The following is a 14,803-nucleotide window of genomic DNA, read 5'->3' as shown; positions in this document are numbered from 1 at the left end:
GAAAAGAAATGTATGAAATATATTTATTCCATAGCAATAAATATTTTTAGTTATATCTGATTTATTATTAACTTGCATGGTTACATTTAAAATTTTCTATAATTTGTTATTATCAGGTTTCATTTATTTTGTATAAATACATTATGTTTAATACCGTTTGATGCTGTGTTGAAAATATTTATTCCCTAGGACTGAAGTTAGGCAGTCATGTAGAGTTAAGAGCTTAAAAGGACAATCCTTTAGGATGAGAATTTGAGGTAGGGTCTATTCTGATGCTTTAAAGATTCTTCAGTTTTACTTTGCTTTTAACTGTGAATGCATCATTATCCTATGTGACATTTTCCTCCTATATTCCTATTATATAGAATACAGTAATTGGCTTTTCTTTTCACATAGTACAGAAAAGGCTGTAATGTTGGTTATTGCTCTAAAGTTATAGCTTAGGGAGTATCTGAGGTTTGGTTTTTTTTAGCACTTGTTATTTTTGTCAGTAAAATTTAGCACCTGATTTGATGATTTTGTTTTATGGTGAGAAACAATTGCTCCCTGAATTAAAAGCTATATTACATAGAAATAGTGCAAAATAAGGAACGTCTTGTATATCAAGCTCTTTCAATGTGCAGGTTAATCAGCTGCAGCATGAGCTGTCCAAGAAAGATGAGTTACTTCGAATTGTCTCCATTGCTTCTGAAGAGAGTGAAACTGATTCCAGCTGTTCTACTCCACTTCGGTTCAATGAGTCCTTTAGCTTATCTCAAGGTTTGCTGCAGTTGGACATGCTGCAAGAAAAGCTCAAGGAACTGGAAGAAGAGAATATGGCTCTTCGATCCAAGGTACATTCAACCTAACTCCCACTTTCCTTTATCTTAAAGGCTATACAGTTTAGGTCCAAGTAGTATTGAAGTGAAATATAGCATAACTGAGGATTTGCTGTTGACATTCCAATGACGGAGTGACAGCCAAGGCACATGTATATGCCTTCCAGTGTTACTTAGATCCCACTGAAAAATGGATAATAGCAAGCTGACAGATGAAATAGAGAAAGCCACAGCGTAGAATATATATCACACAAATAACTGAATAATTACAACTATGATAAGAACTATATTGGAAAATTACAAGGTTTTGAGAGCTTGTATAATGGGGAAGAATCAAAGAAATCCTATTTAAGTAGTTGACATTTTATCGGAGGCTAGGGATTATTAGCAGGCAGAGATGTATGGTGGAGGGGAGGGCCCAGGGGGACGAGTAGGCATGTGCAGAGGCCCTGGAAGGAGTAAGGGGGAGATGTCTGTCATGTCCTCTTTCTTATCTTTATTTTATGGTTGATGAAGCTTTATGGATTTTTCTTTTCCTTTGTAAGTAATGAGCTTTTATCTGCAAATGAGAATTGAAAGGTTTTTAGTTAATACTATAAAATCATTGGAAGATATTATCACTTACTGATTTCTTTTTCTTGAGGCTTGTCACATAAAGACAGAAACTATTACCTATGAAGAGAAGGAACAACAGCTTGTCAGTGACTGTGTTAAAGAACTTCGTGAGTATTAACATGTTCTCTTTCATAGCCTTTGGACAATTATTTGGTAGGATATCATCAACTCAGAAACTAGATCAATAGTTTTAATAGAAGCATCTCAAGAAACAATTTTAAATATTTACTGAAAATCTTGGATTATCACTTTAAGCCTAGAACTCCAAATAAAGTACTATATGTACTTTTAAGAAATATCTTTATTTCAAATTGCGATCATCATTAAATGAAGACCTATACTTCTATCAGTTATAGCATGTTAGAGTGAAAGGAACCAAAGCTCTTATTTTGTTGATGAGGAAATAGTCCTGTAGGGAAGGTGATTTGCCAAAGTCAGAAAGCTGTTGAGTGGCAGAGCCAGAGCTCAAATGATGGCATAAAACCTAACATTTAAGAGTATTTATTAAGTGCAAACTACGCGTCTGTGAAGGAATATAGTTCAGTTTGATGTATTGTTAACTAAAATAATTTTAAACAATAAATTGGGTTGGGCCTGGGGTTCACCACTTCAGATCCTGGGCATGGACCTACACACCGCTCATCCAGCCATGCTGTCATGGCATCCCACATAGAAGAACTAGAAGGACTTACATCTAGGATGTACAGCTATGTACTGGGGCTTTGGGGAGGAAGAAAAAGTAAAAAGAGGATGATTGGCAAACAGATTTTAGCTCAGGGCCAATCTTCCTCATAAAAATAAATAAATGTGGGGCTGGCCCCGTGGCCGAGTGGTTAAGTTCACGCGCTCTGCTGCAGGCGGCCCAGTGTTTCGTTGGTTCGAATCCTGGGCGCAGACATGACACTGCTCATCAAACCACGCTGAGGCAGCGTCCCACGTGCCACAACTAGAAAGACCCACAACGAAGAATATACTAACTGTGTACCGGGAGGCTTTGGAGAGAAAAACGAAAAAAAATCTTTAAAAAAAAAAAAAAGGAAATGGAGAGGCAGAATATTTTTTTAAAAATAATAATAAATAAATAAATAAATGAGGGGCCTGGCCAGTGGAGTAGTGGTTAAATCTGTGTGCTCCACTTCAGTGGCCCGGGGTTCACAGGTTTGGATTCTGGGCATGGACCTATGCACCACTCAAGCCATGCTGTGGTGGTGTCCCACACACAAAATAGAGGAAGATTGGCACAGATGTTAGCTCAGGGCCAATCTTCCTCACCAAAATAAATAAATAAATAAGTTGGAAAAAGATCAGCTTTACTAGAGACAGACACTTAATTTTTCTACAAATGTATAGCCTTTTATGTTGAAAGAGAAGATATGATAACTTTATATCAATTCATATGGGCTGTAGACCTCAAAATATGATACCTTCAAATAACAGAATATTAGAGAACCAGAAGGAACATAAATTGAATCTTCTTCATCAGCACTATCATTACCCACCTTTTACACTTTCAAAAACAAAGAAGAAATGACTTGCCCAAGAGCCGAGATGCTGGTCTCCTGCCTCCTCATTGCCATACTTTGAAATATTGTGAGCTTTCTGTCAGTGTTAAAATAGTTTATATGATATTGAGAAATAGTTTTGCCACTTAGGTTTAGATGTCAATGTTTTTTTGGGGGGGTTTTTTTGGTTTTTTTTTTTTTAAAGATTTTATTTTTTCATTTTTCTCCCAAAGCCCTCCGGTACATAGTTGTATATTTTAGTTGTGGGTCCTTCCAGTTGTGGCATGTGGGACGCTGCCTCACAATGGCTTGATGAGCGGTGCCGTGTCCGCGGCCAGGATTTGAACCAGCGAAATCCTGGGCCGCCAAAGCGGAGGGCGCGAACTTAACCACTCAGCCACGGAGCCAGCCCTGAGATTTCAATGTTTTTATTATGAAATAAAGATTTATTTCCCCAATGGAATTCTAAAGGTTCTGTTTCATGAGCACGCCAGAATGCTAGGCTGTAAGACTTGCTTCAGAGGCCCTACTCAGTTTGCTAGGTATGCCAGGAAATCTCTCTCCTACGGAAGCATCTCAGTAGCTTTATCAGTAGCTTTAACAGATTGTGGCTGTTCATTCCAAAATTGTTCCTTTGTTAGATTTGTTAAGTTTAATTTTCATTGCTTGTGGATTTTATATATGTCCCTGAAGAGTTCTCAGAGACATAAACGAGATTATGTCTTGGCACTCGCAAAGATGTACAATTCACCTATTTCTTTCAGCCTTCTTGTCCTCCATAAAGAAAAAGATTAAGGCAAAACCTGTAGTTTGCTTGCCTTTATGAGTCATCTCTTTGTAGCTTCATTGCCTCCTGTTTAACTCCCAGTATTAGCCTATATCAGAAGAACCTTTATTTTTTGCTGTGGGTTATCTGGGGTTATTTTTTAAATTGATGTTAAAGAAAAATCTATTTGTGATAATCCAGTGCTTGTTACAAAACAGGATTTGGCCCATAAACCATAGTTTGCCAACCCCTACCCTACATTTATATTAATTTTTAAATTTTCATTTTGTTTCTAAGGTGAAACAAATGCTCAGATGTCCAGAATGACTGAAGAATTGTCTGGGAAGAGTGATGAACTGATTCGATACCAAGAAGAGATCTCCTCTCTTTTGTCTCAGATTGTAGATCTTCAGCACAAACTTAAAGAAGTAGGTTCATTCATTCGTTTAGCAGATGTTTGTTGACGCACTCACCTAGGATGGTGACTCTGCTGAGTACTAGACACATTAAGCAGAATGAACATGGTCCCTGCCCTTTTACAGTACTTTAATGTGATTGCTGTTTTAGTCTTCATCATGAAATATCATGAATAACTGCTTTCAAGTCACTAATCCTTTCGGTGGAGTAGAGTCAGATTTTCCTCAGAAAGTTGTGATGTGAATTATTGACTCATGTTCGTTGTCCTCTGAACATCTTGATGGATTTTGTATTATGCCCATTTTATTGCTCTTATTTGGCTTTTGAAAGGTTAGCTTTTTATAGGCCTCTAGACTATACCCCTGAGAGACACTCTTAAGGTGTCTTAAAAAGAGAGAGAGTAGGGGCCGGCCTGGTGGCACAGCACTTAAGTTTGCATGTTCCGCTTCGGCAGCCTGGGATTCACCAGTTTGGATCCCGAGTGCAGACCTACACACTGCTTGTCAATCCCAAGTAGAGGAAGATGGGCACAGATGTTAGCTCAGGGCCAGTTCTCCTCAGCAAAAAGAGGAGGATTGGTGGCAGATGTTAGCTCAGGGCTAATCTTCCTCAAAAAAAAGAGAGAGAGAGTAGCCTATATTTTATAGGGAAGTCTTCATATGTCTCTTTGAATATGTTGTTAGCATGTGATTGAGAAGGAAGAACTGAGACTTCACCTACAAGCTTCCAAAGATGCCCAAAGACAACTGACAATGGAGGTAACGAAATCTTCTTTATCCTGTGTAATATGGGAGGGGGCGATGGACGGTTTCTTTCATCTTGTGAGTAAGAATGATTAAAGGTGATTACCAGATTTACAAATACAACAAAAGAAGATTAAGATGAAATTATGAGATCTAAAAAGTAAAACATTTAAAAAATTCTGTCTCTAAATCTAATGACATAACAGCATCCTTCTTAATTAACAGGGTAAACCTTAACTTTTATAAGATTCTTTAGGAATATGTGACTCTTTTACCAGTCTACTTTAACTAACCCAACAGTTTTTAAAATAAGATAATTTCTAATAAATTCTAATAAATAATGTCAGGAGAAATATCTACATAAAAATTCTATATGTTAAATGTAATTTAGTGGTTCCTTCACATACATAAGAATCACCTGGCAAAGTCAGTTTTAAATGGAAATTCCCAGACACCATCCCCAAAAGTTTCCAAGTGAGTAGGTCTAGAGTAAGGGCCTAGAATCTGCATTTTCAGTAAGCATCCCCAGCCTTGGTGATGCTGATGATCCAGTCCACGTCCCACACTTGAAGAAACTTTTGAAGTTAAAATGTACTCTGAAAACTATGTGCTCTTTCACCATGCTTGTGTTTCTAACTATAAAGAAGATTCCGAAACAACAAGGGAGAAGAAACTACTTGTTTAGGGTGATTGAGCACCATGACATCTTATACAATACTTTGTAGACTTGATCTTGTCATTTACATACTTCAGAGTGATATTTTAAAAATATACGTATCTAACATTATGCTAAACGTAACTTGACCACAGCTATTATACTTCCTCTATGTTTTTTTAAGAGTATGAAGCATTAAATATTGAATTAACAGTTATGATTGTCTCAGCTACATTTCACATTTTTTAGGAAATCATGTTTATGTGTAATTCTGGCCTAGGCACCCCTAATTCTGGCAGCTTGAAATCTATATACTCTCCTTACTTAGTTTGTTTCAGAGTTTTTATATTGAAGTTACATTCATAAAGGTAGCTAGCCCTCTGGATAAAATTAATACTTACCCCCATGGGTTTTTCCCCCCATTGTTGTTTTGAGACTACAATAAAGTACACTAATTACCATCCTTTCCTTCAGTTGCATGAGTTACAAGACAGGAATATGGAGTGTCTGGGAATGTTACATGAGTCCCAAGAAGAAATAAAGGAACTTCGTAGTAGGTCTGGCCCTGCTGCTCATCTCTACTTCTCCCAGTCATATGGAGCTTTTTCTGGGGTAAGGAGCTAAGAAATATATATATTTAAGGAAACTTGTTTAACATTAGATTGTCCTGAGAGTGATATGGTTTCTGATGGTATAATGATTGAACCCTGAGGCAATTAGGTTTAGGTCTGTACCATAAAACTACTTAAACTTGGGTCATCCTTACTCTAGGCCCACCACATGCCACTTATTTAAATAGTGCTCTGAACATCGAAAACCTCTTTCAGTAGATCTTGAGTTTCTGGGTATATTTAACTCCAGTTAGAATGTAAGCCCCATGAGGGCAGGCATCATGTTTATTTAATTCATCAATAAACAGTGTTTTTTGAATTAAATTAATGAAAACTTCTGAGTTTATGTAAAAATTTGTGATGTTGGTTCAAAGAGTTTTTTTAACAATTCTGTTCTTAAACACTTAGATGCAAGCCTGTGATATTATTTAAAAGACTGAGCTATTAATTATAGTAGATATTCTGAAGAATATGGGGGCAGAAGTTTGGGTTTTTAACTTTTTATTTTAAAATAATTTTAAACTTAGAATAAGGTTCCAACAATAGTACGAAAAACTCTCATCTATATTTCACCTAGATTCCTCTATTTTTAGCATTTTACTATATTTGCCATATTGTTTTCTTTTTTTTTTCTGGACCATTTAACAGTAAGATCCAGATACACTCTGTTACCTCTTAATACTTGAATGTGTATTTACTAAAAACAAGGATGCTCTCCTATATAACCACACTACAACCATCAGCGTCAGGAGATTGACATTGATACAATACTTGCATCTCATCCACAGAGCCCATTTAAATTTTGCCAATTGTCTCGACAGTGTCCTTTGAAGGATATGTTGCATTTGGTTGTTTCAATCTGGGACAGTTCTGTCTTTGCTTGTCTTTCATGACCTTTGTGGAATGTCTTCAGTTTGGGTTTGTCTGGTGTTTCCTTATGATTAGATTCAGATAATGTATTTTTGGCAGAAATAATGCCACGTTCTTCTCAGTACATTGTATCTGGATGTGCACATTGTCTACTTATCCCATTACTGATGATGTAAATTAACTTTGATCTCTTGGTTAAGGTAGTATCTGCCAATTTTTTCCACTGTTAAGTTAATCAATGTTAATTAATAGTTAATTAAATTCTTGTGACTGATTAACTTTACGATGATGAAAATTGGCAGACACTACCTTAACCAAGTGATCAAAGTGATGTTTTGTGGGGAGATACTTTGAGACTTTTTAAATATCCTGTTCCTCATCACACTTTTGCCCATTGGTTTCAGCACCTACTGATTGTTCATGTCTGACTCAGTTCTGTTACTATGATGATTGCCAAATGGTGATTTTCTAATTCCATTATTTTTTTCAAGGTTTATTAATTGGTATTCTTTTGTAAGTTAGAGCTGTTATGTCTCATATATTTATTTTTTCATTTAGTTGTGTCAGTATGGATTCATGGATTCCTATTTTAGTTGATGGGTTATAATCCATTATTGTTGTTTTTTATTTTGATACTTAAATGGTCCCAGATATGGCAGTGGGATCTCCTTCATGCTCATCTTGCTCTTTCCCTGTCCTAGTCCTGGAATCAGCCATTTCTCCAAGGAGTTCTGGTTGCTTTTAATGAGGAATGATATTTAGACTCCAAGATCTGGGTGCTTTGTGTCTCTTGCCACTAGAGTATCATTGCTTCCAGGCCCTCTCAGCAGGTGAAGCTAGGAAATATATGTATGTTCATTCATACAGCCACACAAACACATCTGTATCTGTCTTTCCATTTATTTATGTTCATCTATCTGTGTATATTTAAAATCATGAATTCGCACTGTGCTATCTCCAGTTCCAGGCATTGTCAGCTCAGCCCCACTGAGCATGCCACCCATGCTAGTTGAATCCTCACCCCTGACCAGGGGAAGGGGGAGCTTGCTTAGTTTTCTCTTAGTGATTTTTCTATATTATAAAAGCTATACATGTTTATTATAGAAAAGTTAGAAATTATGCAAAAAGAAATTGTTACGTACCCTCAAATCCTGACCTCCACAGAATCACTGTTAACATGTTGGTTTATAGCCTTTCAGACCTTTTATTTTTGTGTTTCTGCATATGTAATATTTTCTATTGATCATGTTGAGTTTTTCCACTGTTTTCCTGTCAAAATATATCATGAAAAAGTAATTGGTTCTTGTTTAAAAGTTACATTTCCAGGGGCTGGCCCAGTAGCATAGTGGTTAAGTTTGCGTGCTGCCCTTTGGCGGCCCAGGGTTCACAGGTTCGCATGCCAGTGGACCTAGCACTGATCATCAAACCACACTGGCAACATCCCTCATAAAATAGAGGAAGATTGGTATGGATGTTAACTCAGCAACAATGTTCCTCAAGCAAAAAGAGGAAGATTGGATATTAGCTCAGGGCCAATCTTCCTCAAAAAAAAAGTTACATTTGGGAAAACCCTTTGTTCTAGACTATGACTATTTTCTTGTATTTTCTTTTATTATAACAGCAAAAATATGGGATTCTGGAGACTTTGTTAATTGATTTAAGAACAGTTCATTTCTCTTGACGGGCTTCTTACATAATCACCATGGGAATCTCAAACTCTTTTTCTTAGGAATCCCTGGCAGCTGAGATTGAGGGGACCATGCGTAAGAAGCTGAGTTTAGATGAGGAATCTTCTCTCTTTAAACAAAAGTAAGTACAGATCACAAGGGTTGTCACTCAACTGTCGGGATGGAAATTAAAAAGAAGCCACAATCTACAGTGATAAATATTATGAGATTCAGTAGTAAATCTGCTTACTATTCAGATTTTTCTTCATAGTCCTCACAGTTGTAAGAACGTTGTCTTGTTCTGAAGTTTATTTTCTAATAATTTCTCCTAAGCTTTAGAGGTTGTTCAGGGTGGCTTTATTTTTAATGAACTGCACATACGTGTCTCTTTTCTAGAGCACTCCAGTGGTCGGTAGTGGCATAACGAACACTTCTTTTTTGACAGAGCCCAACAGAAACGGGTATTTGATACTGTCAGGGTTGCCAATGACACCCGGGGTCACTCTGTCCCATTGCCAGCTCTGCTACCCATTCCAGGCTCCAACCGTTCAAGTGTCATCATGACAGCAAAGCCTTTTGAGTCTGGTTTACAGCAAACAGAGGACAGAACACTCCGGAACCAGGGCAGCAGCTCAGAGGACGCTCCAGGGTAAGAAACCCAGATCATGGCAGTGATTCTGCGTTGCTTGTGCATTGACATACCGGATTCACCCACTCAAATTCCAGCCCTACTGGGTGCTGTCCCAGGGAAGCTCTGGAACTGTCGGTTTTCATCCAGTAATGATGCCCTGTATCATTATTTGTAAAACAGATCACTGATTTCATAAAAGTTTCTGGATTGAAAAAGCTACATTTAATTAAGCGTATTCAAAGTGGAGCTTACTTTCTTCTTCGGTATGGCAAAGTTTGTGTCTAAATCTTCTTCACATTCAGAGTCAAATTTGTTTGAATCTCTGTGGTCCTTGGCAGTTACACATAGCTTCAGATGATGCCTTCTTGTAAACCATGCTCATAAGCTCAGCTGCTTTGTGCCTTTACGATAAACAATAAGCTTAAATATCTTTTGAGGAAAACTAGTTTGCTTTTAATTTCCTGTTTGTTTAAATTTAGATTTTTTTCTGCTTTTCATTCATTCAGTTCATTGAATTGCATATAACTGGAAGTTAAACAGCATTACTGGAAAGTCAGGTGAAAGCTTTTGAAAGATAGATGTCTGCCACCTGAGAGAAATCTTTCCTATTGCAGAAATCCATCTCCCTGAGGTTTGATTCTAGTGCCTGGTCTGTGGTGGACAGGTTCTGCACTCGGTAGCTTGGTGTGTCACTACTGCCTCGTTGTACACAATTACCTTAGGAGAAGATCTAACAGACAGATCTCTGTAAATTCACACATAGTAGTCAGGAGCAACTGCAACTCAGCTGGCTTCTCTTTCTTTTGATATCAGTTATAAGATACCTCCAATTTAAAAAATGTTGAGAAGTGAAAAAATGTTTATTGCAGATTATGAAAATATGGTAGTTACCATTCTTGTTGTTTTAAATATTCTACAATATTCTAGAATGTGCTACATGTTCTAAATGTTCTACAATACAATAATCTAGAGGATTCCATGGCCCAAAGCAAGTTTTTTCACATTTTAATATTTTTGGAATTGTTTATGTTTTACAACTAATGGCATGTCATAGTTTAATAGGTAGCGTTTTTTTCCTTAATATGACATAAAGTAGTAGTATCTCTTGCAATCAATGGTAAGATAGATTCAGTGAAATATAATATTTACTTTTTTGACTTAGCTGAATTTATAGTTATATCTGTAGTTTCATAAAGTAAAATAGAAAAGTTAGGAAACACATATAATAATAAAGTATATTTTTGCCTATCTGAAGTCACTTGAAATGATGTGTAAAAATGATACATAATATTAGTGATTCTGGTTTCTTGTTACTATTTCTGTATTCCAGGTATCTGAGAAAAAATACTGTGTTTTTAAGGTCAGTCTCTTGAACATTCACCATTGTAGAAAGGAGAGGTGTAGGTTGTGCTCATGACCCTTACAGATCTAATCAGTGAATGTGATTTTCCCATAGGAACATGGAGAAAGTGGGTCAGCCAGGACCGTCTGAAGATAGTGATGTGGCCACAGCACTGCATCGCCTCAGTCTGCGACGACAGAACTACTTAAGTGAGAAGCAGTTCTTTGCTGAAGAGTGGGAACGGAAGATCCAGGTTCTGGCTGACCAGAAGGAAGGGGTTAGTGGCTGTGGCACCCCCACTGAGAGCCTTGCCTCTCTCTGCACTGACCAGTCGGAGACCACAGAGCTCAGCAGTGTCAGTTGCCTTCGAGGCTTTATGCCTGAAAAGTTACAAATTGTCAAGCCTCTTGAAGGTAATAAATCAGTGAAGACCATTTTTAAGCCACATTGCTTATTGGCCTTTCCTTGCCCTGGAATTGAGATTTGTATTGTAATTATAAGAGCACTGTGTGCAGAAGATAGCTTTATTGTCCCTAAATCTTGCTGTTGGGGCAACAGTGCCTTGTAGTACTTTGTGGACAGTGTATGAAGAGATTGCATTCTCCAAGTCATCGGCCCTCAATTCTCATCTGCTGGTGTTTTTTAATATAAATGTGAGGGGGGAGGAGTAATCTTTTCTTGTCCTTTCTTAAAGAATATCATTGACAGCAGTTTTTATGGTAAGATAAATGGGATATGGTAGATAAATAAGAATAATCTAGATGTAATACTTCGTCTGTACCTTGCTTTTCAAAAAAGAGTTCTTTATCCAAGAAGTGTCATTTACTTAGAGTTATGTGTGTCTGTATTTTTCTTTTTTTCAGTTCTTAATTTCAGTTCAGTTTCTGTTCTCTCCTCAGATAGAACTTGAATTCAAATTAAATTTCTTGTTTTTTTAAAATATTGACAATCTTCAAATGATTCTGTGCTATTATCATAAAAGAGTCTTCATTAGGCAGAATTTTAAGTAGGTAATCTGTAAGGACCCCTCAAACTCAAAGGTTCTGTAAGTTAGTTTTATTCATTAATGATAAGTACAGGTATTTGTCAGAGCTGCCATTGTTAGGATGAAATGACTGTTGAGACATAGTTAGACATTGCATCTGGTGCAAGTGGGAAAGTATGCAAAAAAATACTGAAATTCAAGGTGTCTTCCAACCTAGGAGCCTGGCTTTTTAGCAAAGGAGTATTGATTTTTGTCACCTGCGAAAATACAGCACCACCTCTGAGGCACATAGCTTCCTTCTCATCACTGCCTCAGCATCCTAGTTCCTTTTAACAGTGTTGCCTTGGCTTGTTTCACTGCTACTTTAGATGTCTTTTTTAAAGTTAACTTTTGAAATAGATTATTATTTATACCTTTAGCATCTTGTCAGTCTTCCACAGAGAACTTTAATTTACAAATTTTACCAAAATATTAAGACCAAATAAGTAGTTTTATTATTATCATTACTTTTTTACTTGTATAATTTTAGCTTCTGTTTCAAGATTTAGTATTTGCGGGAGATGTAAAACATGCTCCTTTTTTGTCTTGTGTATTCAGGGTCACAAACTCTGCACCACTGGCAGCAGCTGGCTCAGCCACATTTAGGAACCATTCTTGACCCACGACCAGGTGTCATCACGAAAGGCTTTACCCAGTTGCCCAGGGATGCCATCTATCACCTCTCAGATTTAGAAGAGGACGATGAGGAGGGTATCACTTTTCAGGTTCAGGAGCCTCAAGTGCAACAGGAACCTTCAGTGTCCAAGCCAATAACAGGAATCTTCCTTCCACCCGTCACTTCAGCAGGTGGTCCAGTTACAGGTGAGAAAGTGCTCAGTTGAATGTTGTCTGGGAACCGCTAGTACTTGTTGCATTCTGACTTACTGTATGGTCAGCTGACTGCCTCTGTTTAAATCTTCCTTGGGGTGTACTCCATCTTGAATATAAGATGATGAACATCTTCTGAGTCTCTCCACTTCTTAGCCAGCCTGCATAAATAGACAGGGCAGAGAGAGATCAGATCAGTCAGTGGGTTGCAAACCTTTTTGGCTCAGGATTTATTTACACTCTTAAAAATCACTGAGAATTCCAGATCGCTTGATAATGTGGGTTGTATCTATTGATATTTACTATATTAGAAATCAAAACTGAGAAATTATGAAAATATTTAATTCATTTAAAAATAATTACATATTAATACAAATAATATGTTTTATGAAAAATAGCTATTTTTTTAAGTAGTGAAAAGAATGGTTTGGCTTTACAGTTTTGCCAGTGTCTGATTTATGGCTTAATAGAAGATAGCTGGGTTCTCCTATCAGCTCCTACATTGTCTGTTACAATATATGTTTTGGTTGAAGAGTATAAAGAAAATGGAACCTCACACAGATATGTAGTTGGAAAAGTAAAGAGTATTTTAAGAGTCTTTTCAGTTATTTGTGAGTATTCTTTGATATTACACCAAAACTGGATAAGTTGTAGTTTCTTTAAGGTTTGTAGCAATGTGGAATCTGAAACCCTATCAGTGAACTTTTATACTTTGTTACATTAAAATCTATTGGTCTGTCTTACTTGGAATGCGTCTTTTACCCATGCGTGATATTATAACATCAGGCATTGGTCATTTGGAAGATACTGGTTCACTAAGTTATGTAGATCTTCCAGATATATATATATTTAATATATTAAAGTCGCATTGATATCACCACCTGTCTCGTCAGGTAGGTCGTTTAGCATTAGGAAGCTTTCAGGCTCTCAATACAAGTGAATACACGTTTTCCAAAACTCTTATTTTCACTTGAAAGCTGATTTTGTCACTGGCAGCAAATCCTGCCAGCTATTTTTCCTGAAGAGACAGGCTCACTACATTCATTTTCAAGAAAATGTCTGCCAGATATCCAAGTCTGGATAACTGTAGTTTGTCTATTAGTCGTTCTTTCAAGTAAAAATGGTGTTCCCTGAGAACATTTCGACTCCGTTGCACGTGTGCGTTTCCTCTGCATAACCATGTGTCTCAGTCTGCAGCGGAGTGCATGATGCTCACTCCCCGTTTCATCACACAGAACGTTGAAAAGACTCAAGGGGCAAGATTTAATAAATAATTTTTACTGCTTCATCAAGGACAATTCTTATGTGAATCTGGCTTTTTTCTCTTGCTACTGTGAGTGGACAACAGTGAAGAATGCTCGGACACCTTGGTGCCACTGCCTTGACTTGTGCTCAGGAGCCGGCAGTTTTCCTGCCATTGCTCTTGCACCAGCCGTGCGAAGGCCAGCCCTGTCGAAAAGGCAGATAGCAGCTTGGCGTTGCTGTGAAAGTGCTGACCCGTAGACTCCCACCAGGTCTGCGGGCCGCACTTTGAGAACCACGGAGCAGCCAGTTTGGCTCTCCTAGAAAGATTGGATGGCTAGATCGTGGGGAGTTTTTTCATGTGTTTTTCTCTTTTTTCTATCTATGATCCTTTCGAATTACAGTTTTAAAGTATTGAAGGATTTAACTACATACTAACCAGTCGATACTAATACAGTATTTTTGTATATTTCATTTTTAGATTGGGGATTTTTGTAAAAAATTCCCTTGATAAATGCTGTATTATTAATAAATAATGATGAACTTTTTACATTATTAACCTAGTCTTTCACTTGTCTGTATGGTTCCCTAAAAATCTCAACTTCAGTGGCGACCTCAAACCCAGGAAAGTGTCTGTCGTGCACAAACTCGACATTCACGTTCACCACCTGCAGGATATTACACCCCTCTGACATCACCCAGGTCACCCCCAGGTAAGAGGGGCTGGGCCGCCGGAGGCTGCACTTCTCTCCTCAACTATGTGTTCATCAATTTCTTTCAAAAATTCCTTTTATTTTAAGTCCCAGAATTGTAATTAATGTTTTGTGCTAATTTGTCTTTAGAATATTTTCACATTGTATTTTCTCATTTGACTGTCGTAACTCTTTGAAGTAGGCAGGGCAAGTGAGTATGTATTGTGTAAATGAAGAAACCGAGGCATAGCAAGTTCAGGTGGCTGGTCCAAGGGCAGACAGGTAGCAAACGACTATCCCTAGAGTTAGCCAAACTGCAAGGCGTGAGGGACCAGTCCTCCGCACAAGACTGCCTTCGCTTCTGACACCAGCTGCAAGTT

General features: G+C 37.5%; 1 protein-coding gene across 2 annotated transcripts in view; it reads left to right on the top strand.

Moving 5' to 3' along the window:
- TRAK2 (trafficking kinesin protein 2) overlaps positions 1-14,803 on the top strand; it is a 61,779-nt gene that overhangs the window by 40,862 nt on the left and 6,114 nt on the right. For both annotated transcript variants that reach the window (XM_046658332.1, XM_046658334.1), the window contains exons 7-16: positions 624-833; positions 1,462-1,540; positions 3,999-4,129; positions 4,802-4,876; positions 5,991-6,128; positions 8,727-8,806; positions 9,110-9,313; positions 10,752-11,050; positions 12,220-12,483; positions 14,339-14,444. In XM_046658332.1, coding sequence (XP_046514288.1) covers positions 624-833; positions 1,462-1,540; positions 3,999-4,129; positions 4,802-4,876; positions 5,991-6,128; positions 8,727-8,806; positions 9,110-9,313; positions 10,752-11,050; positions 12,220-12,483; positions 14,339-14,444 — 1,586 coding nt within the window. The remainder of the gene's footprint in view (positions 1-623; positions 834-1,461; positions 1,541-3,998; positions 4,130-4,801; positions 4,877-5,990; positions 6,129-8,726; positions 8,807-9,109; positions 9,314-10,751; positions 11,051-12,219; positions 12,484-14,338; positions 14,445-14,803) is intronic.

The sequence above is a fragment of the Equus quagga genome, chromosome 4 (assembly GCF_021613505.1).
Source record: "Equus quagga isolate Etosha38 chromosome 4, UCLA_HA_Equagga_1.0, whole genome shotgun sequence".
Taxonomy (NCBI): domain Eukaryota; kingdom Metazoa; phylum Chordata; class Mammalia; order Perissodactyla; family Equidae; genus Equus; species Equus quagga.
Note: the sequence above shows the minus strand (reverse complement) of the source record. Positions and strands in the feature narration are given on the sequence as shown.